This window comes from Chamaea fasciata, unplaced genomic scaffold, assembly GCF_029207755.1.
Source record: "Chamaea fasciata isolate MVZ Bird 193981 ecotype frontalis unplaced genomic scaffold, bChaFas1.0.hap1 SCAF_25, whole genome shotgun sequence".
NCBI lineage: Eukaryota > Metazoa > Chordata > Aves > Passeriformes > Sylviidae > Chamaea > Chamaea fasciata.
In genome coordinates this window covers 3,487,739-3,513,425 of record NW_027094110.1, presented here as the reverse complement: position 1 = coordinate 3,513,425, position 25,687 = coordinate 3,487,739, and the positions used below count along the sequence as shown (strand labels likewise).

Here is a 25,687-nt window from a genome sequence, read left to right as displayed (position 1 = left end):
AGCTGGGACATATGGAGTCATGGCTCAGCTGTGCTTCCAAATCCAGTGTTCCAAATCCAGGAGCTGCCCAGAAAACAGCAGCGTTGGGAAGGGAGAGGGAGGGAAAAGCAGGACAAGAAGCCCGAGCCTGAAAGGAGGTTAATAAGTTTAATTCTGCTCGTGGTTCATAGAACCAATAAACGCATCAGTGGAAACAAACTGCAGCAAAGTTGCAATACTGCCTAAAATTCAAATTCAAGTTCAGACTTGCACATTCCCCTTGTCCCCTTCCAGGGGCCCTGGGAGCTCCTCCTGACCCTGTGAGAGGTGCTGAGGCCACGTGCTCTCCCCTAGCACCTGTGCCGGGCAGGACTCCCTGAGCTCTCACTGGAACAGAGGAAGAATCCTTAAATAAGAGGCTTCACAAAGTAAACTTTGATATTTACAATCTGGGGATCCAGGAGGTTTGGATCCTCCCACGTGTGTGGGTTTGGGTTACAGTCCTTTCCGCTTGGTCTTCAAAGCAAAGGAAATGCTTGAAATCTTCAACAAAACCCACTGACTGAAGTTGCTGGAGCAAGGAATTTGCTGTAAACAACCTGGCCCCAGCTGCGCTCAGCCTGCACAGGTGGGAGGAGCTGTGGGACCCTACAGGTGGGCACCAGGGCTGGGCAAACCCTTGGCCTCCCCTTCCTATACTCACACAAAATGTCATGAAAATTTGAAAAAGCAGAAGAGAGAAACCTCCCATTTTCAAGCAATTAATGAAGAAAAAGCAGGAATACCGTGGCATTCCACCTCAGGCAAGCAGTTCTTGGAGCTCTTGCTCCCCCCACAGGGAGAGGAAGCAGCACAAAGGTTTGGTGAAACAAAATCCAACTTCTGCTCGTGGGCTCTGGGCAGTTCCCAGGGAGCTGCTCCACACGGGTGTGTTCCAGTGTTTTCCTTTCGGGATCAGGGCTGGCAGGTGGTTCTGGTGTCCCATCCCAGGCAGCCCCTCAGCCCTGCTGAAGGATTCCACCCAGTGCTGAAAACCCCACAGCTCCTTCCTCAGCAGCCACGGCTGCTGCCCTCCCCACTGGGGAACTCGGGCACACAAAGCTCTGAGGACAAGGTGCATCCAAAAAAACACCCAAGTCATCTCCTTCTGAGACTGAGCCAACCTCCCTCACCCCGTTCTCTGATAGTAAACTTTAGGTTTAAACAGTGCCTTGAAAGGAATTGATTCCTGTGCCAATAAAGCCAAACATTGTGGGATTAAGTGGGAATGAACTGGATTAAGTCTCATCCATCTCTACACAAGGAATTACTGGTAGAAAAGGGACTCTGAAGGAATTTCTGTATTATCTTGACCCTGTTATTGTGGGAACAGTGAGCTGTGTGCCCTCATCCACAGTGGGAAATCCCATCTCTGTTTCCAGGTGACAGAAGCCCTGCTCTCCCAGCAGAGCCCTGACCCTTCTGCCACCCCTGTCCTGTCACTGCCCAGGTGCTGAAGTGACCACCCTGCTCCTGCTGTGACCTCTGGTAAGCACAGCTGGGCAAGAACACAACAAGGAAGAGTGAACGAAGCAGAAACCCCAACACTAACCATCTCCAGATGTCACCACAAAAGCTGGAGGCTGAAAGCCACCTGCAGATGAGGAGATGTGGGGTGTCCCCCTGCATCTGACCTGGTGTTGGTGGGCTGACCATGCCCTGGCTCAGTGCAGCACTCCCAGGCCAGAACAGAGCAAACTCCTCCTCATTTCTCCCATCTGTCTCAGCCAGGCCCCCTCCCTACCTCCCTCCCTCCCTCTCCCCAGTCCTCTGCAGTCACAGCTGGTTTCAGTCCTGGAGTTGGACCCGTTTGGCAGCGGAATGACCAAACCTGCCCTGCTGGTGCTGGTCCCCTGTCCTGGCAGTGCCCTCAGAGCTGGAACAGGGGGTTGTACTTCCTGATCTCCTGCAGAAGGCGAGCCTTGTCCATGTTGGCTTCTGCCAGGGCCAGTTTCATGGTCTGGAGCTCCCTTTGCAACTCTGGCACTTGCTTGAGCTGCAACAGACAAGCAGAGAACAAGGCAGGAGTCTCCGAGGTCCACAGTGAGCTGCTCCAAGGAAAACCACAGCAGGGGCTTTTGGGATGAATTACACAGTGAGACACAACCACGCTGACAGAACTTCTCTTTTTGGGAACCTCTCAATTCACGTTTTTCTAACAAGGAACTGGACACAGTGGGGAAGATGGAGCCAATCAGGAAACAATCCCCAACCAGACTCTGAAAGGAAACAAGTGAGTTCATGCTAGACATTCCTCGAAACACTCATAGGAGGAGGCACAGGCTGCTCCTTGGGGCACTCCCTTCCTGCAGCTCACCTGCCCAGGACTGCAAACACAGGAAGGCGAAAGAGAATTTCCAGCTCTCTGTTGTCCAGACAGCAACAGGCAGCAGAGACTCACCTGCAGCCCACGTGCTCCTGCTGCTGGGGCTGGTGAGACAGATTCTGATGGGGCCTTCTGCTCCTCAGGGACTGACACAGGTTTTTCCTGCTTCACTGAGTCCTTCTCCTGGGAAGCTGGAAAGCAACAGAACCCACTCAGGTGTGGACATTCACACAACAGGATTCTCAGAACAAAAAAAACTTTAAATTAATTTTTTTCCTTCTTTCCCTCCCCCCCCCATCCTGCTTTTTTAGACAGGGAAATAAATTTCTCTTTCCCCTTTTAAAATGGAGAAACTAAAAGGTAATAATGGATCCTGTCTGCGTGTGCTTAAAGAAACACCAGAGACGAATTCTCACACCAGGGAAGAGAGGCAGGGACTGCTCCCACAACAGGAAACACACACAGGGACAGCTCCCACCTCAGAGCCCACCCTTCCCAGCAGCAACCATCGTGTCCCAGCCTCCTCCAGCACAGCCTGGGGGTGCAGAGGGACAATAAAACCAGGATGTTACTGACCTGCAAGATAGAAGACGCCGTCATCCCTGCGCCTCACCACGACGTGATCCATTGCCAAGGTGATGGGGACAGGGCCAGGGGAGGTGGGGTACACTGGGGGGCTGTCATCCTGGAGAAACATGAAGCAGAGAAGGGATGAGCAGCTGTGACAGCTCTTGAAAGGACTTCCCTTGCCTGCAGCCTCCTCAGGAGCAGCGCTCCTGACCGGCAGCACTGCCAGACTCACATGAGTGAGTTCAACCTAGGGAAAGTTCAACCTGGCTTTGTGTACAGGGTGTACAGGTACACACTTCCCTTGTGTTCCTCATTCATCCCTAGGGCAGCTTTTAGAAGCAAAACCAAACAGTCTCAGGAGCAGAGAAGTTCTACAGAGGCCCCCAGCAATCCCACAGCATCCCTTCCCAAGTGGAACCCTGCAAGCGAGCTCTGCCCTGGGAAGAATCTCTCACCTTCAACGTGATTTTGGCATCCACCACCTCTATCTCCATGGGGATCACCTCTGGGATGATCTCATCCTCGAGGAAGGGTCCCAGGCTGGTGAGGCAGGACATGCAGAGCTCTGTGCAGCAGCTGTGGAGCAGCAGCCGCAGGAAGCCGTTGCGCTCGGCCAGCGGCGAGTGAGCGGCCGCGCACGGCCCCGACTCCAGGCGCAGGCTCACCTCGGCATGGGGCTGCCTGGGCTCAGGGCTCGCAGGCTTCTCCGCTCCTGGATCTCCTAGAGCTGGGGCAGAGAGATCTTGCTGCACAACGGGACGCCAGTGATCAGATATCAACTCAGAAAGGGCCTCATGGAAAGCCCATGTCGGTCCAAACACAGCTGAGGGGGCCTCGGTCTGGCATCACCCCTCACATGAGAGAAACCCAAATTTCGGACTAAGAGCCCCCATCACTGAACTGGCACTGGAGCTGCACCATTTAAGGTCCCAGGCACATCCCTCTCTTATCACACTTTAAAACTGGCCTCTGTTTTGCATGCACAGGACCTGGCCCAGTGCCCCACTCACTCTGCAGAGCTGCCCCAACTCTGCCCTCCAGAGCTGACCCAGTGTCCCACTCCGCCCCCCAGAACTGTCCCAGCTGCCCTGCACAGTGTCCCAACTCTGCCTCCACAGCTGACCCAGTGCCCTGGTTCACTCTCCAGAGCTCACCAGCCTTTCCTCATCCCTTTGCTCCATCATGGGCACTGGCAGGACTGGGAAAGGCAGGACCAACAACCGGGGAACTGCTCACACTTTCACTTCAGGTTTGGGGTTGGAGCTGCTTTTGGTTTTGTTTGGGTTACATTTTTTGGGGTGTTGGGGGAATAGCTGACTGTTTTTAGGTTTGGCTTGGTTTTTTTTTTAAATTCAAATTTAGGGGAAGTACTGTGGACTGAAAGCATTTTTCTCAGAGCAGGAATAACTTTGAGGTTTCCCTAGATAGCTTTATTCACTCTTTGAATTAATTTCATACATCCTAGCAGCAATTTAAAGAATGCAAATCAATGATTACTAGGCACCACAGAGCCTGACTGTGTAGGCACTTGGGAAACATCTTTCAAATGCCAGATCTGAACCCTCACACACGAGCTGTGTTCAATCCTAACCACCCCAAACACTGAGGCCCCAGTTAATGGAATATTCCCTGAGGGAGGCTGGTATAAAAGCCAGTTCTAACAGTGCAGCTGAGTCCCAGAGCAGCATCTTACCCACGTAGCCACGCAGGAACTGCCACATGCCAACGTTGTTCAGCTGCTCTGGAACCACGTTCATCACTTGCAAAGCCACAGACAAATCATCTCCTTGTACCTCTACTGCACAGTTCACATCGTTCATCTTCAGCACGAGGACAGACACCTGAAACAGCCACCAAGAGCTCGTTGGTTACAGCAAACACCTCGCTTCCAGAGCCCCTCAGGGACAGAATCCCAGCGCCAGGCACTGACCAGCTGCAGACTGGGGTCTTCACTCTGGGACGTGGAGCTGTTCACCTCAGGGGACACTCCACCCTCCTCCTCTGCCACCAGGCTGCTTCTGCTGCCCATGTCATTGTGGGCCTGGGGAAGCTGCCCTGAAGTAAGAGGGTCCAGGCTGGGTTCTGAAATGAAAGTAACAACAACTCAATTCCATTTCTTTTTTCTGGAACTCCTGACATCAGCATCTGCCTGAATTTCTGGCCTCTCTGGAGGTACCATGCTCTGGAGAGCTCTTTTCAGCTCCTCAGGTGAGTTTAGGCAACACAGGGTTGAAGTGAAAGATGTCCAGAGTACCCAATATCCAGCCAGCCCTTCCTAAATGCTCTGTACCACCCACCACCAGCACATCACAGCCCCTACAGCCCTCAGGACACCACTGGGACCCTGCAGGGTCACCCCACACTGATTTACCCTCCTCATATCAAAGAAAAGGCCCCTGCAAAAGCAGAAAGAGCCACTGTGAGGCAACTCCTTAAGACCTTCAAAAACAAGGAGCAGCAAAAGTGATTCCACAGGAACAGAGCATGGATGTGCTGCCTGTGGCACAAAGCTGTCACCCCTGTCAGATGAGGGTGGGGAGAGGAAAAGCCAAGGGCTTTACCAGAGTCTGTGAGCATCACAAAGCCATCACTGCCATCACTGTCCACGGACAGCCCATCCTCGGGGCCACTCCCATCCACAGATGTGGTGTCAAAGGAATGCTGGGACGAGGTCCTCTTCATGGAGAAGAAACGCATCCGGCCGCTGCCCGCCCCGCCCGGGGTCACTGCTCCCTCTTCTGCTTTGGGCACAGGATCCCTACAGAAAAACCCAACAAAAACCAGTGATAAAGGCAGGCAGCTGAGCCTGCAGATTATCTGAGTGTTGGGTTGGTCTCTGACCACTTGCATGTCAGACTTCAGCATCCTCAGAACAGCCCCAAGAGATGAACACTTAACCCATCTCCAACCCAAACACAACGGAAAGAAAGGGAGCAGCTGGCCTCTCTCCCCCTCCTGCAGCCCGGGAGCCTGGCCTGCTCACCTGGCCGGGGGCAGGGACAGCATCCTCTGCATGGTGGAGGTCATCTTGTCCCGGCTCAGGCTCAGGGCATCCTTGGTGAAGGACATGGCCTCCTTGGTGAGGTCCATGGTGGCGTGCAGGGCTTCCTTCGTGGCGTCCTTGGTGATGTGCAGCGCACTGGAGAGCTCCACCTCGATGTTCCGCAGCGGGATGAGCTCTGCCTGGCCGTTGAGGGCGACGCCTCCTCTGCCCGAGGGCTGCGTGTCCGAGGCTGGGCTGGAAGGGAGAGCAGGGGGGCTCTGAGGGTGGCTGCTGCTCTCGGCTGGTCTTTCCACAACCAGGGCTTCCACAGCTTCGTGTGCTTCCTCTACCGAGCCTTTCTCCTCTGCGCCCTTACCGCGGGGAGCTGCGCTCAGGGCTCCATCGCTCGCGGATCTCGGGAGCCTCTCCAGCGGGACACTGGCTCCAGTGTCCTGGATCCCACTGTCCTCTGGCAGCTCTGAGGTGCTGCCTAAGCCCTTCTCTGAACCGCTCTCTGATTTCAGCGCCTTCTCTTCAGCTGCCAGCCCCTCCTTGCTGTCTGAGGGCGAGAGCTCGGACTCGATCAGGCTGGTTGTGTCCGAGTCCAGGGATCTGGGTTCCACAATGGACCCTGGAGCAGGGGTCATGAGCAGGGCCACCTCAGCACTGTGGAACATAACTCCCACACAAGCAGACATGGGATCCAAAGGAGACCCAGTCATCTCCTGGGTATCTTGGGCCAGCTGCTCCTGTAGTGTTTGCAGAACTTCCTTCATCCTGAGCAGCACCAAGTACTGGTAGTGGTTGAGCCGAACTTTGACATGGACAGAGGAGGACATGAGCACGTGGATATCAGCAGAGGCTTCCAGCTCTTTACTGTCTACTCCTTCATCAACTTCACAGTCAGATTCTCCCAAGACATCCATCATGTCTGGAGCCTTATAGATATTCTTCAGATCCTGGTCAGTTTTTGATCTTTGACAAACACTGAGTTCTCTGGAGAGGTTCACGTTCTTGGAGTGGTTGCTGAAGCTGGCAGAAGGCTTGATTTTCACCTCAGAGGTGGCCAGTTCCTGTCGTTTAGATATCTGAGCTTGCCCCCACCTCTTGGGCAGGCAGGCCCATACGGAAAGGGGAAAAGGGTCAATAAAGCTAAGAGCTCTGCCCTTGGAGCTTTCGGCCCCCTCAAAGCCCAGGGAGAGCTCACTGAAATTCACAGACCACAGATCCTCAGAGGCAGAGGTTTTGTGAGGCAGCTGGGGAAGGCCTGGGCGCTTCTGTGGCCTGTCATCCACCTGGTAGGCGTGGCGCAGGAACAGGGTGTGCAGGAGGCCGAACCTGTCCTGCGCCCGGGGGAACTCGGCATAGCTGGAGTGGAAGAACTCGGAGCCCGCGAATTTACGGAAGAGGCTCTGCAGGTCCTGGCAGCTGCAGGAGGGAGCGTGGCGGGTGTTGGTGGCGGTCACCTCTGACATGCAAACACACAGGGCCCGCGGTCGGTCCCGGTGGTCCGTCACTTTCTTATCCACGGGGATGCTGAGCTGCAGGGGGAAGAGAGACACGGCAAGGCACGAGGTGAGAAAGGAATAGCAGAGGTTTATTCTGGATGAGAACTCCAGCACCAACTGGACCAAACAAAACCAGCACAAGTCAGCTGGCAGTCAGGGGAAGGCAGCAGGTTTGTCTCCTCGTTATGTGACGCTGTTTTACACCACAACGACACAGACTCCGAACTTCAGAAGGCTGAAAATGACTCCTTCATTTTTGGGATGTGTCTCCCTTATATACTGTTTTACACTGACCAATTTGATTGGTGATAGAAAGACAAACCTCTTCCATCCCAACGGTCAGACCAGAGGGACATCAAGAAGTCCCTCCTAGGAAAAGGAATGAAAACAGAGTACAGTTACAAAAACACTTTTCTTGTTTACAGAAAATCCTCTGGGAAAAGAATTTCAGAAAACCGAAACACCTCAGGCACAAACCAGGGCTACAGTTATGGACTCCAGCTACGTCCTGGTTTCATGCTCCTTTTACAGAGAGAACACTGAAGACCGGGAAAGGAAGGAAAAGAATGGTACCTTCAGCCTGAAGCCATCCAGCCGGACATCCACGTGCTCATCCCGCTTGCCTGAGTCCTCCAGCTTGTAGATGGCTTTGAACTGCTCCAGGCTGCGACACAGATCCAGGCAGAAGAGGTTTATCCAGAGCACACTTGGTGGGTCCAGGGTGAGCATCAGGCCATTCAGCTGCACGTACAGGTTTGGGCACGGAACTAGAAGGAAACAGATTACTGATAGCAGGAAAGGCCCCTCAGGTGCTCTGCAGCTCAGTGTAAAACCTGCACTGACAGCACCAATGCAGGGGCTTCACCACCCCTGGAAGACACATCTCAGGGGGGAGCAGCTGTGGTGCACCCAGAGGAATGAGGTGACCCATTGGGACAGCACCCAGAGCACCCCATGGCCCTGCTCCAGGGCTCTCAGCAAGGCTGAACCCCAGGAACTGGGAAAACAGCAGCCGCTGCAATTCCTTCCTGCAAGCACAGCTCTGCTTCCGCATTGTGCACAAACTCCATCCCACCTTCCCACAGCCAAAAAAATAAAACCCAAATTAGGATGGCAAACATCAGAAAACGAAACAACAACAGACAGAGAATTTCTAACAGGGTTAACACATCTAGACCATTGATGGCTCTTTAAGAAAACTTGTGAAAGAAGGTGCTAACCTTGATGTATTACCTGGAAAGTCCTGGTTGTCTGGGAAGTAATATTCTGTGAATTCAATGTGGATTGCAGAGACCTGGTCAGGGAGTTTGAAGATTTTTCTGCTACAGGAAAGCAAGGTGGAGGGTTTCTTACTTTGCTGCCCAGCTGTAGAGACCTGAAAAGAGAATGAAATGCAGTTGAGCAGAACTCAGACTTGGCAAACCCAAGTGTCCCAGTGACCCCACAGCTGCCTGTATTCAATCCACCTCATTTGCACATCAAACATATATTGCTTTCAAGAAAAATATAATTTTCTTCTACCTGCTGATATTGCCAACTCCTCTCCTTTGAGGGAATTTAGTTCTTTGTGTCTCCTGTCACTGCTAGTAAGAGCTGTGACAAGCAGAATTAGGTGACATGAGCAAACAGAACAGAAATCTGTTACAGCTGTCTGCAAGATCAGCAGCACGTTGGCAAGTCCATCATAGTATCTGGTGCTGCAAAGAGCAAAACCAGCTCTTGGATGGATACAGGGCGCATGGATGCAGGGCCTGATCCAGGCAGAAAGCCTGAGGTGAGATTTATGCCTCCTCTGTCAAAAATCCACATCCTCACTGACTTCTCAAAGGCATGGAATGTTTTACACTGGGCCTGCCTAATGCTTGGTGTAAGCTTAGATAGGAACAGAGGGCAGAAACCCGTGGTTATGCAGTTCCCTCTGAACATGAAAACTATCTGCAGTTCACTCTTGGGTTAGAAGTTTTACAGGCAACATCATAACAGCATTTAGGCTCTCCCGGCAGCATTCTGGACGTCGTAGGATCTGCATGATCCTTTGAATCACGTCTTGAATCATCTATTGAATCACACCATTTCCTTTTCAGCAGTGCCATTGCCATCTGCAGACAGTGCTGAGGAGCCTACCTGGTGCACATCCAGGTCATCGACCCGAACCACCACGCAGCTGGAGCGCAGCCGGTGCCAGGGCGGGTGCCGCAGCCGCGGGAGACTCGTGGGGGGAGCCCGGCCCTTCTCCGGGGGGCTCCTCTGGAGATTCTGGGGAGGCTCTGTGGGGACACACAGGCAGAACCAGCAGGGTTTTAGTCACCTTCTTTGCACCACCAGTACCAACACCTCTGTGCTTACGGAGCAGAACTGACGGCCCCAAAATTAGAAATGGATGAACACGGCTGGGCAGGAGAAACACTCAGGACTTTTGAAGGAAGAACACTGTGAAAGGTGAGTCTGTTCTGTGGTAAGAGAACACATTCCTAAGACAGGTCTTAAGTATGTAATTTCATCCTCATATCTTATGGAGAAACTCAACAATAATCCACTGCAGCCTGTCCATCCTTGCTCCAGTGCTCTCCCTCTTGCCATTATATCTATGATTTTTAGAGTGCTATGCATTCAGCCTGCTCAGCTGGGGACAGGCAACTAAAGACTTTGCTGGACGGAGAAAAATTGGTAGCACCTCCTGTTTCACTGCTTCTATCAAAACCATTACCTGGTTTCCTTTTGAAAGGGGAAAGCGGAGTCCTGGCAAACACAGGGTCTGTCTCTTCATAAAGCTTCTCCATCTTGCTTTGAAATTCACTGACCAACTTCTTTGCCCACTGCCCCCGAGTCTCCATTGCTTCACTGTACCTCACCCAATGCTTGCAGGCATCTCCTGCAGAGATAAGCAAAGATCCCCGCTTTAAAAATGCAGTTTATTTCTTCCAGGGCAGCCTGCAATCATAGAGCAGTTCTTTAAACTCCTTTTCTATCCCTCTCCTAAGCTTGTGAGGCCACAGGTTCCATACCTGCCCTGTGGAAAGGGTAATAATCAAAAGCCATCCTCCTGAAGGTCAGCTGGATGGCACCGCCCAGCATCCCATGCTTCAAAGCACCTGTGAGGAACGGAGCAGAGGAAACCTGGTCAGCTCTGCAATCCCAGCCCTGATCCAGGAGAATCCAGAACCACATTGCTCTGATTGCCACCACTGATTAACTGACACCACAGCCAGGATTAGGGGATCATCTTTAGGAATCTGGACCAAAATCTTGTCCTAGGCGAGGAGAAGGACACCTGAATCAACAGGTCAACAGTTTATATGGTAAGAACCAGGCCTGGAAACTCAAATCCCAAACTGCAAAACCCCAGTGCTTCCCAACCCTCTTCCAGATGAAAATCACTGCCTCAGCTGCTGTTTTTCCCTCTGCTGCTGTTTTCCTTTGTCCTGACCTGACTCCCGGGCGTGGCTGTCGTCGCAGATGTGCAGGTCCAGGCGGGAGATGAGCAGGTGGTAGGAGGATTCCTTCATGTCGTGCTTGTCAAAGTACTGCCCGATGCTGGTGGCGTTGGGGCTGGCCCCAAAGGGCTGAGCCCAGGACTGCTGGGCGCTGGGAGCAGGGGGAGTGATCTGCGGGAGAGAGACAAGCTCAGTGAGAACTCGGAGAGAGGGAAAACACAGAGGTTATAACGCAATTGATGAATGCATGCAAATCTTCCAGCCTGTAAGGCATTGGTTTAGAGGATTGAATTGGGATTCCCAGGATCTGGATCCTTTCCTGGGCTCTCATGAGTTTGTCTGTGGCTCTGCCAGCTGCATGCACTTCTCTTGGAATGTTTCAAGATTCCTGGGCAAAAAGTGCCAAGTATTCTCCATCCCTCATATGCAGCCTCACTGCACTACGTGTGCATCCCTGCTTCCCTGGAGCTTCCAACTCCAGCAGAAATATTCCTCTTCCCTCATCCTTGACTTGGAAAACGTATTTTACTGGCAATGAATCCCACTCCTTTGGTCACCTCACTACCCCACAGCAGCCCACAGTCCACATGACACTGACCTGACACGAGTTCCAATCAAGGAAAATGCTGTGAATATGGGCCAGATGCCACACAAACAGAAACTGTCCTTTTCCCTGGCAGACCAACATCCCAGCTCACTCACCTGTACAGACTCTGGTGCCAGGCTTTTCCTCTGCTGAGCAGATTTCTCCATGGCTTCACTCAGAGACTCAGCATATTTCATCATTGCTTTCAGCTGAGAGTCTGTCAGCACCCAGAGCAGGTCATCCAGCAGGAACATCAGCTTGGAGGCCACCACATTGCAATCTTTGGTCTGAAACAGCAAGGAAGGAGTTAGAGACTTCAAAAATTGCCTCCACAGACATAGAGTCTTCATAAAACACAGAAGCAGAAAGAAGGGAGGCTGCTGTGAAACTCCTCTGAGAGATGTTATCTGGTGCATGTCCACAGCACCTCCTCTCAGACGGAAAGTAGTCAAAGCCACCTCCTCTTTAGGAGACAAATTGCTCAAATTGCTCACTGCTTAATTCTTTTTTTTTAAATCATCACATTTCCACTGACAGCTAAAAATCAGGCTGTCAGGCTTTCAGCTCCCAGTAAGGAGATGACAGCTCTCCTTGGGATGTTCAAATGGATTGAAAAATTCACTCCATCCACGAGATCCTCCCCTGGGAAAGAAACTGCTTTGACATTTGGTAAGAACACAGCTGTCTCTGACAGAAAACATGGAGAGATACATCAGTTTGGGCTCAACATTTCTGAAGGGAGAGAAGGGCTGTTGAGGACTGTGGGAGGAAATATGCATCATCTCTGCACCAGGCAGTGAGACCACATCCTGCAAAGCATGGAGGAAACTCTCACCCTTCTCTTGAGAGAGATCTGGATCCTCCCCTGGTTGGTGATGAGTCTCAGAGGAGTAGTGATAGGATCCTGATCACCATTTTCTGTGGCATCCGCCTCTATCCGCAGGGTCTGCCAGGTGAGCTCCTTGAATGTCAGAACCTGCCCAGGAGGAGGAGAACAGGAAAATGCTGAGATTTTCACAACTTCAAGGATTAAAAAGAAAACCCCAAAACACTCAGAAGACATGAAATGAAACAAGGAAAAAAATCATTCATCACGGTTTTCTTCTGTGATCCCAGTAGAAAAGCAAGGCCTCACCTCTCCCCTCTGCGGGTCCGTGATGCGGGTGAGGCGCAGGTCGCTCTGCTGCCAGTTGGGGTTGACACTGTAGCCCTGGAGCTGCCACAGCTCAAAAGAAGCATGAAAGGCCTTGGAGTGAATCTTGATGGTGATGGAATTGACAACAATAAACATGCCCTCCACGACCTTCTCAGCAAAGCCATATTCACTGCAAAGAGAAGATCCCCCCATGTCACAACGAGAGGCCTGGCAGAGGTAAGGCTCACACAGAGACAGGTTTAGGAGCAACACCAAAGGCACTTAAACCCGAGAGGAGGGAGGCCAGTGGTAAATCAAGGAGAACAGCAGCCCCCACACCCCAGCAGGATGGCAGGGAGAAGCTGCAGGGCTCAGGCTCTGACCTCTGTCCAGCAGCAAGAGCGATGGGGGACTGTCCATTGGGCGGCCGAGGCTCCTCACACGTCCTCATCTCCACCTCCACCTTGTCCAGGTACTGCAGACACACAACATGGGAGCCATGAGCACCACAATAAGCCTCAAGCTCAGCCCACCAACCCTAGGGTGAGATTCCAGGGCAGGGACAACCAACTCTGGAGTCTCAGTGCTCCAAGAGTCTGATGTGTTAAAGCTCTCACACCATGAGGGCCAGTGGGTAACCTGAAAACTCGGGAGTGGGGAAAACAAACAACAAAAAAACAGGCACAGGGCTGCCCTGGACTTCCCTGAGAGCTCATCTGGCTCCATCCTGCAGTGAAATGAGGGGCTCATGGGAGGGCACTCGGGGCTCTGTGTGCTAAGGGCCTGGAGGATTCAGCTCCAAAGAAAATTTGAGCACTTGATGGTGTCCCTCTCCAGAATTTTTCTCAAGTAGAAGAGATTAAAAAGAGTGAGGAAGAAAAGGAAGAAAAGAAGAAGGAAGGAAAAAGGGAGAAAGGAAGGCAAGAAGACAAGAGAGGCAACATTACCAGGCAGATTGGGTGTGTTTTCAGCTTTGTCCACTGGATCTGAAACGATAAAGTTGAGGTTATCAGAGTGATCTTTGCATTGGAAAGTTTCAGAAATTGCAGGAAACCTTCTCAGCCCAAACTCTGAGCCCCATTTCTCTGAGAAATGTCCACACTGCCTCACTGTATCCAGGTCAAACAGTGACACAGACAAGGGAAAAGACATTCCAGACACCAGATCCACAAACCCAGCTGAGCTTTTGGATCTCATATATCATCAGGAGTAACAGATATTCTGCAGGTCAAATTCTGCTATGGGGAACATTCCTGGCCTTTAAGAGTTTACAACTAACTGCTGCTGTTACTGGGAGTCACACAACTCTTTTGAAGACTGAGCACAAACCAAAAAGCTCCATTTTATTTTCATACAGCAACGTTCACTCTGCAGTTCTTGTAGGAGGGAGAACAAATGTTTGTTACTAAACTGAGCAGATCTGACTCTAAAAACAGAGCACATCAGATGAGTAAGACAAGCTCATTTTTACTGTCACTTGGCAGAGTAGAATCATATTTCTTTTATAGAAAGTCTCTTTGATGTCCTTAAAACTTCTGAGTTCGTGTAATGCAACAGTGGTTAGTACCATGTGCAATTGAACAATCTGGCAGCTTATAACAACTAAAAAAAACCACAATTTTTTTTTTTTTTTGCTCTAAAAAGCACAAGGAGGAAGAATTTGTAAGAGTTCAGCGTGCAAAGTGCAAATCCATGCAGAATCTCAGCGATTCTGCCTGTAAATGGTAACTTCATCCATTTGAAGTTGCCCCTGCTCACCCTGATGGAGGCCTTGTTGCAGTAGACCCGGGTGATGGCCAGCCAGGTGGGCAGCTCCAGCACATTCTGCAGCACCTCCTCATCCAGCTCCAGGTTGGTCAGCTGCCCCTGACCTTTCAACGTGCTCAGGTTGATTTTGTCTGGAGAGAGATTCTTGGTAAACCTACAAGGGAAAAAAGAGGAAACTCAAAAAACAGCCCCCAGCAAAGCTGCTGAGACTGCAGGAGCATTTCAGAGCTATTTTAATACCAGAGTTTGTCTGCTGTTTTGTCAAACCCTTTCTGACATTTTTAAACCCAAGGCAAGTTGGTTGCTTCAGAAAAAGAAACGTCTCTACACTTTGACATTTGGAGGAATTTTTTTTGTTTGTTTTTTTTAAACTAAATTCAGGTTTGAGAAACTGAAAATTTCCTTCTAAAGCTCTGGATCCTGGAAACCAGCAGAACTGCCCTAGGACAAAACCAAAGAAAACCAAAGCCAAACTGCAACAGCTCAGCAGTTTTACTCCCCCCAGAACTGCCGTGTCAGCGGGGGAAAGTTTAATTCTCTAGATTGTTTTCACCCAGGAAAGCAAAAGATCATTAATGAACGACTTTTGTGGCTGTCTCTTTTTAACACCACCACTGCAGCCCAGCCTGCTCTCTGGTCAGCAGGGACAAACAGCAACTCCCCTCCCAGAGACTGCCCCAGCTCCCCCCTCTGTTTCCTCTGCTTGCAATTCCTCCTCCCCAGGGCTGCCAGCGTTTCACCTCCCCTGTGTGCAGCCCTTCACATCCCTCATGTGCCCGAGATTTCAGTGTCACGGATGAAACACTTGCAGCAGGACTGCTCAAGAGCAGAGGATCCTGGTGTGAAAGCCTCCGGCTTCATTAAAACCAGAGGGGCCCCTAAGGAACCAGAGGAGCCAGTTCAGAGGGCAGCAGATCACAGAGGCTGTACAAGTGTTAGCAACACTTCTCCATGTCAGAGAACTCCTCTGTGGCAGCAGAACCCCTCCTGTCTCCATCACACCTCACTCCTGTGCAGGGGCTGCCACCACGGGAGCAGGGGGCTGCATTCTGACGTCACTGGATTCAAACTTGAAGAGTTCCTGCCAGACAACTTTCCCCCCACTGAATCCAGGGCTTATTTCACACATTCCTCCATGCCAATGCTAATTCTTATTCTGACCAGTGGTCCAGAAAGCGGGATGGAAAGAAAGCCCCTATTGTCAGCGTAAGCAGGAGCAGGCTCCCAGTAGTCACACGCTGCCCTGCTCGCTCTGCCCCTGCACCCACAGAGTGGGGGCTGCTCTGGGAGAGGCATGAGGGGCTTCTGGAACAGCCACAGCTCAAGGAGGAGAGGAGGAACCAAAGCCACAGTGCCGGGATGCAGCTGCTGCAGCCACTGTAGGAGCTCGAGGTGTAGCACAAACCTGGCTGGGGCACTCAGCAGCAGCTGAGCCATCAGCCCAGGGCTTGCAGGGGCAAAAGGGCCTTTCCAAAGCAAACGTTTCGTTGGAAGAGAAAGTGTGACAGACGTGTTGAGATGTCAACCCTGTGCTATTGATGCAGCACTGCTGGAAGGGGAGGGCAGCACACAGCTGTGAGTTTGCCCAGGGCTGCTCTTCCCCTGCAGGCAGCTCCTGTGCCCTGCTGTCCCCTGCTGAGCAGAAGGGACACGCTGACAGCTCACACCAGGTTTACAACACCTGCCAGGCTGCACATTCCCTTCAAACTCGACACTCCCTTTAGAAGGCTTCTTGTTTGAACACGCCGAGGGAGGTGGCTGAAGTTAACCTGGCTTCCCAGCATCCGCACCAAGAAACTGAAAATTGCAGAGTGTGTTCCAACAGCTGCTCCACAGGCAGGGAGCACTGAGAATCCATGAGATTTGGGCCTGGAGTCCTGCTGTGAGCACCCACAAACCCAGACACGGCTAAAAATTAGAGCAAACACCTGCAGGGGCAATCCAGGAGCACCCTTGTGGTGTGTCAGAGAACCAGCTCTGCTGAAAGCTGCTGTCACCGTGTCCACCTGGGATTGGATGCTAAGAATAAACCAAACACAACATGGACAGGTAGGTAATACCCAGCACTTAAGCTCGAAAGCTGGCATGGGCAGTGATCAGCTCCCACTGGCTGAGCTTTCTCACACCTGCACGGCAGGATCATCCCTGGGCTGGGAGCCTCATCCCAGGATAAGAGTGCTCAGAGGGGAAGCTGCTTTCAGCTGGTAATGCAGAGGAAAAGTACAAGTGTTGCCCGTAATTCTACACTGTCAAGTCTCTAAAGGGGGGGAATGATGCTTAAGCTTTTTATATATTTTTCATATATTTGTAGCTTTGTAGATTGCTAATGCACGGCTGTAGCTCCAGTAGTTTTCCTGTCCTTCTCCCCTAGATTTCAGAATCATAAGCTGACCTTCTAAACACATTCCTGAAATACTGTTTAGTCTTTTTCCAAGGAGGGGACCTACAAAAAGGCATAATAAGAAGAGGGGCAGAGAACCCCTTGGACCAGCCCCAAGGGGCTGACCCAGGGGTGGGTTACCAGGGCAGTTGAATCTCCTACTGGACGTACCTGTTAGACGTCCTAATTAATTAACATTAAAAAACTGTAGAAATTCAATTCCAGGTGTTCCCATCACCACCAGGACACCTGGAAGTGTCCAAATAAAGGTCTGCTTTTTACTTTACTATTCTAACACAAGAGTTTTGGTGGTTTTTTGATTATAGGCAGCACAAGCCCATGTCTGAACCAGGACATCACTTTCCTTTAGTGTGTAGGTGTATCAAAAATACCAGCACACTGTGGAAGAACCAAAGCTGTGAAACAGGACACAGTGCAGAGTGAGGTATGAAACTTGACCCAGCCAAAGCAAGCAACTCTTTACCACCATCTCCAGGGAAAGGCTGCAGAGATCCTGCTGAGCAGGTACCAAACCCACCTCTGGTGCTACCCGACTTCATTCAAGAATCCTTTCATGAGGCATTCCAGATGCACCAAAATGTGCCATTCCACCCCCAAAGCAGAGCTTCCAGACCCCACCCATGATGGGACAACAGAAACGGGAGGTTTTGGAAAAAAAACCAAATCTCAAATGGAAACAAATTCTTTCTTTTAAACCACGGCCCAAAATTCTCAGGGTATATTGCCCCATTTGTCAAACCCTGCTTTCAGCTGCTGCCCCGAACAGGAATCCCAGACCTTCCACTGGAATAACCTCCACACTTGAGCCACTCCAGGACCCACATGTCACACAGGAGGGCTCAGGTGAGAACACAGAGTTCACAGGGGCCAGGTCTCTGCTGTTGCCTGAACTGCTTTGGTCAGCGCCAGGGGAGGAAAGGCAGCGAGGGCAGAACGTGTCAGATGTTTGCTGGCAAGCTCCCTCCATTCACACTCACCCACAGCAACGTCCTTGGCAGCACGGGCTGCTGGCTTAGGGAAAACTGAATGAAAATGGTGGTATTGGGAAAACTGACACGGGAGGATACTTGCACTTTTTTTTTTTTTTTTTTTTTTTTTTTTTTTTTTTTTTTTTTTGCAGCTCCATCAGAAGTCAAGCAGAGCCAAGCCAGTAAACTCACAGGGCAGCACTCCTTCTGAGCCTGCTGGGATTACTCTGACAAAAGTCGACCCTGAAAATCTATTTGCCCAATCATCAGCTTGAATATATATCAAAACATGATGTCACTACTGAAAACAACTGCCCAATTCCTCAGCCTGCATACCCAGAGGCCACAAACTCACTGACTGCAAAAGGAATTTGGGTAAATCTGACTGCTGGCCCAAAGCCAGGCTAGACTCATAAATAAATTTAAGTTCACATTTGTAGCTGTCTCGCCACGGTGTCTCCAACTGAGCAAATGCACAGACAATGTCAGAAGACATCTGAAATCATAAAACTTCTCCTCAGATCCCCGTCTCGTTACCCTGCTGCCACATGGATCAGGAACCTTCTTCTCCAATACTCAATTTCTGCCTCAGCCTCCTCCCCGCAGTCCTGTTGTACACAGCCACCACCCCCAGCTTCACACCAGCATTTCTATTAATACCTTTGTCACTATGGCTATTATATGGGAGAGCTAATTAGCTGTACACCAGTGACCTTGATTTTGCTTAATGACAAGCAAAACCTCTTGGCAGAAGGAAGTGCATGGCTTGTGACACCAGCCACAGCTGCAGGGAGCAGCTGGAAAGCCCCTCCAAACATAGGTAAGGCAGAAAGGAGGAACTGATCAGCTCAGTGGGAAACCAGCCCAGGAACCACTGGGGGTTTTGCCTCCACAAGGGTCACAGCAAGGGAAGGGATGAGGATTTTCTGCTTTGATTTGGAATACAAATATGTAATTTAAGCAACTATGACAGGAATTGGACACGGGGGGGAAAAAAAAAAAACCAACAACTGTATTCTGACCAATGCAGATTTGCTCCTTCCCAAAAATCTTTCCAAGTCTTGCCTGGTCTGGTTTAGGACAGGGCATTTACTGGGATTTCCATCTGCCTTGGGAAAATCCAAAAATCTCCGTGATGTGACATTTCACCTCAAAACAAAACCTCTTACCTCAGAAGCCAAACAGCATGTTTCCTAGAACAAAAGGTTCATGACTGTTAAAAGGAAAGGTCAGTGACTTTCCAAATCAGGGCTGCTTTCAAAGAAGGCAGCAGCAGAAGCCTTAAGTGCAGTACACATGACTGAGAATGAACTTAAAAATAATTTTGGAGGAAATAAAACTGGGCAAGTGATCAAAACTTCTGTAAAAAAGGAAAAAAAAAATAGCCGCCTCGAAGATGCACAGGAAGAACTAAAAGCTTTTTCAGGAAGAAAAGTCATTTTACCTCCTTGAACTTTCAGTGTTAGCAGTGACCACTCGGTCTGAGAGTGGGCACAGAGCTGCTCTGCAGAGTTGCCCAGGAAGAAGAGAAACTTGCTGAATTAGCAGAGGATGGGAGTAATCATTGCCCAGTATGAGCTGGAGTTGGTATCACACCCTCTTAGCACAAAGCCATTTAGAGCTTCAGGGAATCCGATCAACACCAAACTGCCCAATTGCAAAGGAGACAGAAAGCACCACATTTGTCATCATCTCATCACCTGTGCACAGCTCTGTGTACCCCAGATATCCTGGGAGGCAGTAATACCTCCCCAAGTGAACAATCAGCCTGAGAAATTCACCCTGCTTGGGTTACAGGGCAAACAGTTTCCACTTTACCAGGTACCAGCCTGTCCCACGCTCCTTATCAGGGTGGATTTAGGCACATCTGGTGTCTCTGTACACACACGCCACTGCTGGTGGCTTTCCATTATCAGCTTTCTGTTTTTCCAGGCTTCAACTGCACTGAATGAAAGGCTGGGCCTCTCAGCCACCCTAAGCCAAACACAAAACATCCTGGTAAGTAATCTTGTCTTGGCTCTGTGTTACCTCCTGCAACACAACGAGGCTAAGGGAAGGCTTATGAAAATTCAATTCAGAGTTAAACTCGCAGGGAGAAAAATCAGCATTTCCAAGCAGATCAGGCACGAGACCAAACCATTACACAGAGCAGAATTCTTGCTCACTCCTCCCCGAGGACTGCAGCCTCCCCGGGCACCAAGGATACCTTCCTGCCCCAACAAATATTTCTCTAGAGCATTCTGAACGCTGAGAGGCTCCTTGCTTCACATCCACCAGCACCTCGCTGGGTACTGGGAGCCCTGGAAAACAAACCAGGAACTCATCTGAGAGGAGCAGAGGCCGGGTCTCTGCCAGGGGCTGAACTCCACCTTCTTTGCTATTTCCAGCTCCTCAGTGTCAGTACTGGACACTCAGTAAAGTTTAAATGCCAGCTGCCCCGTGCTCTCAACAAATCCGGAATGCAAACCCTCAGTACTTGCCAGGGATTTTCCCAAATCTAAACCTCAAGCAAATAACAGATGAAAGAAAACTCGAAAGAAACCAAATAAACGCAAGCACTAGTCCAAAGCTCCACTTCTTCACCCTCCAACCATTTTCGTTTCCAGTGTGCAGAAACAAACAGGTTATTACCTAATTCCGACTCAGCTGAGCAGCTGCAGGGGAGGCAAGGGCTCAGGGAGTCCAGGAGGAATAAGAAGAGCCCCTTTACCAGCCCCTTTCCACCAGTGAGGCTGAAGGGCTCTGAGAGGCTCCACAGGGTCAGCACAGCCCAGAGCTGCAGGGAAGGAGCTCTGGCCGCACTTTCCTCCTGAGCTACTCAAGTATAATTTACCTTTGCAGCAACTAGAGTCTATTTAGCATTCGAGAAACGGCACACACGTGTCTGGAGCCAAGGAGAAGTCGTTGGAAACGCTTTGCACCCAGCAGCTCCATAAAACTCATTGCTTGGTTCTCTCAGCAAAGTGCAGCACAGCAACCATGACTTTACAAGGGAAGACTTCAGACTCTGTGAAGGGAAAATGCCACGTCCTGTCTGTGCCCACTCCTTTTTCCCACCCTGTCTTGAACAAAGAAGAGGCAGATGCATGTTACTTTACCCATAGTAGCTTGGGGTTCTGCCTTGCCATCAATAATTCCTCTATATTAAAAATTTTAAGAGTAAAAGAAGCCATCAAAATGTTCTAGGAAAACAAGATATAAACTGAAACACTGAGTAAAGGGTTTACACCCAGCCTTACATGCTTTGCTGGGCACAGCATGTAAGAACTTAGAGATAAGCTCATCACCAGCGGTTTGGTGCTGCACCAGCAGCAGCTGCTGGGACCTGACAGAGCTCCTTCCTCATAAAACTGCCTCATAAAGCCCTGCCACAAACTGCTTCGTGCTCTGGATCCACCCTGGGCACTGGGGCACCAAAGGAACCATTACCTGGCCAAACAGCATGTGCTGAACCACAGGAGCAGGACGCCGTGCAGATGGAAAAGTAACGTTTTTTTATCAGCGTTTAACAGCTGGCAGCTCTGTGGTTTCATGTACTTCCCATTGCTGCAACAGCTATTTTAGGCAAATGATCATCTTAGAGATCATCATAGAAATTTCCCTGATCACCAAAGGAGGATATTAAAGCAGCTAAAGCCAAAACTGCAAAGCTGGTCAGAGGTCTTGCTGCCTAAACCACTGGAGATTCTGTAGCTTCCTCAGACCATTCCCAGATGCAATTTCTTTGCTTTCCTCCTTACCCACCATGCTCGTTAAATTGCTTCCAGGTAATTTATAATCAAGGTCAGGAGACTGGGAGAAGCCTGAAGGGTTGGTCGTAAGCAAATCTGTCTTACTGGTGACAGCTTTTCCTGACTCTGAGGGTGTCCCACGGCCCTCGCGAGCTGCATGTGCCATCCTGTGACTGCAGCAAGGGCACAGCTGCAGCGCAGCGCTCGAGCACGCAGCGATGCTGCAAAACACTTCAGGGCAAGGCAGAGGCAAACAGAGCAGGAATTCAGGGTCTGTTCTCTTACAGCAGTGCCCAGACTGCAGCATTTGGGCAAGGAATCTAAGCTAAGGGGAAGAAGGCATTCTTTAGATTCAGGGAATTCCCCACACTCCTGTGCTGGGCAAAGGCAGAGCTGGTGACAGGGCCTGACTTGCCTGGTGCAAGCCACAGAGCCCATTCCGATGATTCCTGAATGGCACAGAACAAATCCCATCTTCCTGGTGGAAGAACTGCTCTGTCTCATCTGCCCACCTTTTCTGAGGAGAAGGATGTGTCTCCCTTGAGATAGCACATCTCATTTCTGCCATCCTGCCCCCAGAAAGTCTCTCACCCCCCCGCAGGATGAGCACAGCTGCAAAGGCCTCTCTCTGCCCTGCCTCAGCCTGAGTGCAGGTCTCTGAGCGTGGGGACGGACAGGGAGGAGTCCCAGACAGCCCCACGGCCCACTGCAGAACAGGCAGGACTCACACACAGCACAGTGCAGGGTCTGGGAGCCAGCTCTCAGCTCTTTGTGTTGGCACAGAAGCAGCACAGCTGCGTGGCAGGGGTAATGCCAAAGGCATCTTCAGGGCCAGGAAGGGATTCCCAGATGCTCACATCCAAGTTAGGAAACAACAGCCCCCAGGAGCCCACGAGCTCCCAGCTCAGCACACGCTGCCACACCCACGTGTCCCCGCTGCCAAAGGGGTCCAGAGCAAACTAAAGCTACACCAGGAGCCTGCCTGCTCTCTTCACTTACCCATCAGCTGCAAATGAGAGAGGGCAGGGGTCAAGGCAGCCTCGCCTGGAAAATGGGATGCAAGGCCTAATCCGTGGGATGGAGAGGCACTCCTCCATTCCTCCTCCACTGAGGTGCAGCACCACTCATGAGGAGCTACACGATGCTGTTTCTCCTGGCTGAGTACCTGACCAGCCCTGATAAGCACCTCAGTGTTACACCATGCACCAATGCTCTGTTCTCTAACATTATTTTTAATTTTGTTTCTAAATCCTATCTCACTTACCTGAAAAGGTGGCTCCATCCTGTGCTGAGGACAGTTTGCCAAATCCACAACCTGCTATCCACTCATTTCTGTGCTGCACATCTGTTACACATCTGCCTGCACCGGCGACACGTGCTCTGCACTCTCCTCTGCAAAGAGGTCTCGTTTTCCACACAGGTGTTCCTCTCTGGTAACATCTCTGCTGTTGTTAACTCCTCTCTCATTTCTGCCCTGCTCCCTTTTCACCCTACTTTCAGAGGTTCCCAAAGTTACTCCTCAGCTGCAGCTCTCTGGGGTCCCTGTCCCAGTGAGACACATTTGTGGTCTCCTCCTCCCCCTGCGTTCAGACCTGCCCCCAAACCCCAGTCCAGCTGCTCCTCTGCTGACATCAGCTTTTATTTCTTCCCAGCAGGACTGCATGTTGCATTTCCTCTGGAAGCCATGTCCTGTGTGCCTGTTACTCCACAAGCTCACAAGTTTCAACACGTGTCCCGACAGAAAACGTCACAAAGCAGCTGTTATAGGCAGCAGGGGATAAACCTCTCCAACGAAATTAAATAAAAGCCTTTTTGGCAAGGATTTCCACTGCAGTGCTGAGAACACAAATCCCAAAGTGGCACATGAAGTTGAGGCAGTTGAGCTTGTGGATAAACAGGGCCTTTGTCACACCCTGAGAACACGGATCTGCTGCAGCTACACCAACACTGGTTAAAACAGAACAAAAAAAAGCATTAGATGTACTTCCATGAATAATTGCAGGCTGGGAAACACGACCATGCTCAAAGCCACAGCCGAGGCCCGGGCAGCTCTCAGGGAGCCCCTGATGTTGGGTTCCAGACACTTCCCAGCACTGCAGTCCTGTGCCTGCCTGGAAGCAGCAAGAACTGAAACCACCTCATCTGTTTGCTTTTCCAAGCTAAATATAGGACAAAGGAGTGAAAGGCACAGATGGCGAAAGCTCCGCAAGTTTTTAGGTTCTCTTGCTCTAGGAATTTAAGCTGCTGAAGCAGAACACAAGGCTGAGCCTTTAACATCTTCACAACTGGGCAAAGCCCCGCCGTGACCACCACGGCCATCCCATCACACACGTGATGTGGGATCACAGGAACTGTCGGGTGAAACACCTCATTCACATTTCCCTGATCCAGCTGCCTCTCCTGACTGCTTTTCTTGCAAATTTCCACACAGAAGAGGGACAAAACCACACGCATCCCCCCCCTCCCCGTGCAGGGCTCCAAGTGGAGACACAACAAAAAGAACAGGGAGTTATTTCATATGCAAATGTGAGCAGAAAATAAAGGCAGATTAATGATTCAGTAGCAAAATTCTTTCAGGCAAACGAGCGTGGCTGAAAGAAAACCCAAAGGGAGGGTGAAGAGGAGGTATTTGGAGGAAACAAAACTGGAACAAAAAAACTTAATCGTTTTTATACACCATTAAACTGGGTTCAAATTGCATTTCTGCAAAGATCCACAATCCTTGTGCAAGTGAGGGGCAAGATCAGATCAACCACCAAACAACCAAGTCCAGCTAACAGGAAAACAAGCAGACAAATGTTTTGGGACTCCCTGTTCCTGGAACCACCCAAAGGATACACAGGTGAACACTGAGAACTGGCCCAATCAGAGGGAAAAAGGGGCACTTTGGATAAGAATATGCTGAAACAGTGGTAAGGAGAGCAAAATGCAAAATTAAGCAAAAGCACCAGCAAAATTGTATTTTTGTAAAGAAAGGGAATTGTCCATGAGAACAACACCCAGAGGAGCAGTACCCAGGATAACGCGCAGCTCTGTTTTGCCCTCTGTCAAGAACTGCTCTCACCCACCTCTCCGTGCTGTAAAATACTTCAGTGCCTCCTTACCAGGAGGCTGAACCTGTACTGACAGCACACACCTGTGTGAGGTGGACGAGAGAGAAAGCTCGGAGCCTTGGGATGGCAGGCCTGGCAGAAATCCATTTAAACCAGAGAAGCCCCATCACTCCTCCTTCGGGACAGTGCCGAGAGAACCGGAGCACGGAGCAATTGGTGACTCCAAGAGAGACCCTGCACTGCCCACTCAGGGATGCTCTGGGCCTCCAGACACTGCCAGGATCCACCTCAGAGGCCTGGGATTCCCGAACAACACCAACACTGACCCCGAGCAGCCCACACAGGTCACTTGAGGCCCGTCACTCTGCACCTGAGCGTGTCCAGCGGCAGGGATGGAAAGGACCTGCTCAGAAAGCACCGAGGACAAGCGCTGTGCCCTCACCGGCACCCTCACAGGCACGGCGCCTTTCTGTTCACGCTCCTCTGATCCCGCAGCGATGCAGAGCGAGGTGGTGCCCGCAGCCGTGAGATAACACAGGCAGCCCTTTTCTCGCCGTCAAGGGAAACTGAGGCACCGCTATGTGCCCAGGGCCCGCCCCGAGCGGCGGCCGCAGCCGCATTTCCCGGCAGAGCCTCACGCCGGGAGCGCCCGCTCTCCCCAACGCCCCTCGCAGCGCCTTGGATGAAGTTCACTGAAAATGACGGAACACGACGCCAACACCGCCCTAGAGCCGGTGTCACCCCGGGGCTGATCGTGTTCCCATCTCGCCTCCCGAACTTCCCCTGCCGCGGCCCAGGGCGGGCACCGCCGGGCCGAGCTGGGCACCGACACCGGGGCACCGGCCGGGCTCGGAGGGCTCTGACCCCAGGGACGGGCGGCGGGGCCACTCCGGGCGGGCTGGGCCCGCTGTCCCCGGACACCACAGTCCCCACGGCCCTCGGACACCGCCCGACCCTCGGACACCGCCCCCCGGCCCGCCGGCTCCACAGCCCGAGCAGGCCCCCGGGCTCGGCAGCTCCCCAAACCCCCAGGCCCGGGCCCTCGTCCCCGCAGCCCCCCGGGAGGAGGAGGAGAAAGAGGAAGAGGAGCGGGCGCCTCACCGGGAGAGGTGCTTCAGGATCTGCTTCTTGATGATGCCCGCCATGCCGGGCCGGCGGGTCAGGCCCGCGGGCGGCGGGACCCCATCGCACCGCCCGGCCCCGGCCC

General features: G+C 51.5%; 1 protein-coding gene across 1 annotated transcript; it reads right to left on the bottom strand.

Moving 5' to 3' along the window:
- Window positions 1-128: 128 nt before the first annotated feature.
- On the bottom strand, window positions 129-25,687 carry BLTP3A (bridge-like lipid transfer protein family member 3A). The gene is made up of 21 exons (XM_066203765.1): window positions 25,582-25,687; window positions 14,319-14,481; window positions 13,508-13,546; window positions 12,944-13,035; window positions 12,561-12,750; window positions 12,261-12,401; window positions 11,542-11,712; window positions 10,833-11,010; window positions 10,411-10,497; window positions 10,113-10,277; window positions 9,530-9,672; window positions 8,639-8,780; window positions 7,979-8,172; window positions 5,898-7,438; window positions 5,476-5,672; window positions 4,845-4,996; window positions 4,608-4,755; window positions 3,370-3,641; window positions 2,921-3,029; window positions 2,420-2,535; window positions 129-2,014 (listed from the first exon to the last, which is right to left on the bottom strand). Exons 1-21 carry the CDS (start codon window positions 25,623-25,625, stop codon window positions 1,889-1,891), a joined length of 4,410 nt encoding a protein of 1,469 aa, XP_066059862.1. The 5' UTR covers window positions 25,626-25,687; the 3' UTR covers window positions 129-1,888.

Bases quoted from the DNA above. Each gene is read 5' to 3' on its own strand.
- BLTP3A (XM_066203765.1), bottom strand. From the start codon at position 25,625: ATGGCGGGCATCATCAAGAAGCAGATCCTGAAGCACCTCTCCCG. The intron at 5,673-5,897 runs GTGAGCAGGCCA...GTTTTTCTGTAG, and splicing joins CTGTCCCTGCCCCCGGCCAG to GGATCCTGTGCCCAAAGCAG. The intron at 3,030-3,369 runs GTGAGAGATTCT...ATGTTTCTCCAG, and splicing joins ATGCCAAAATCACGTTGAAG to GATGACAGCCCCCCAGTGTA.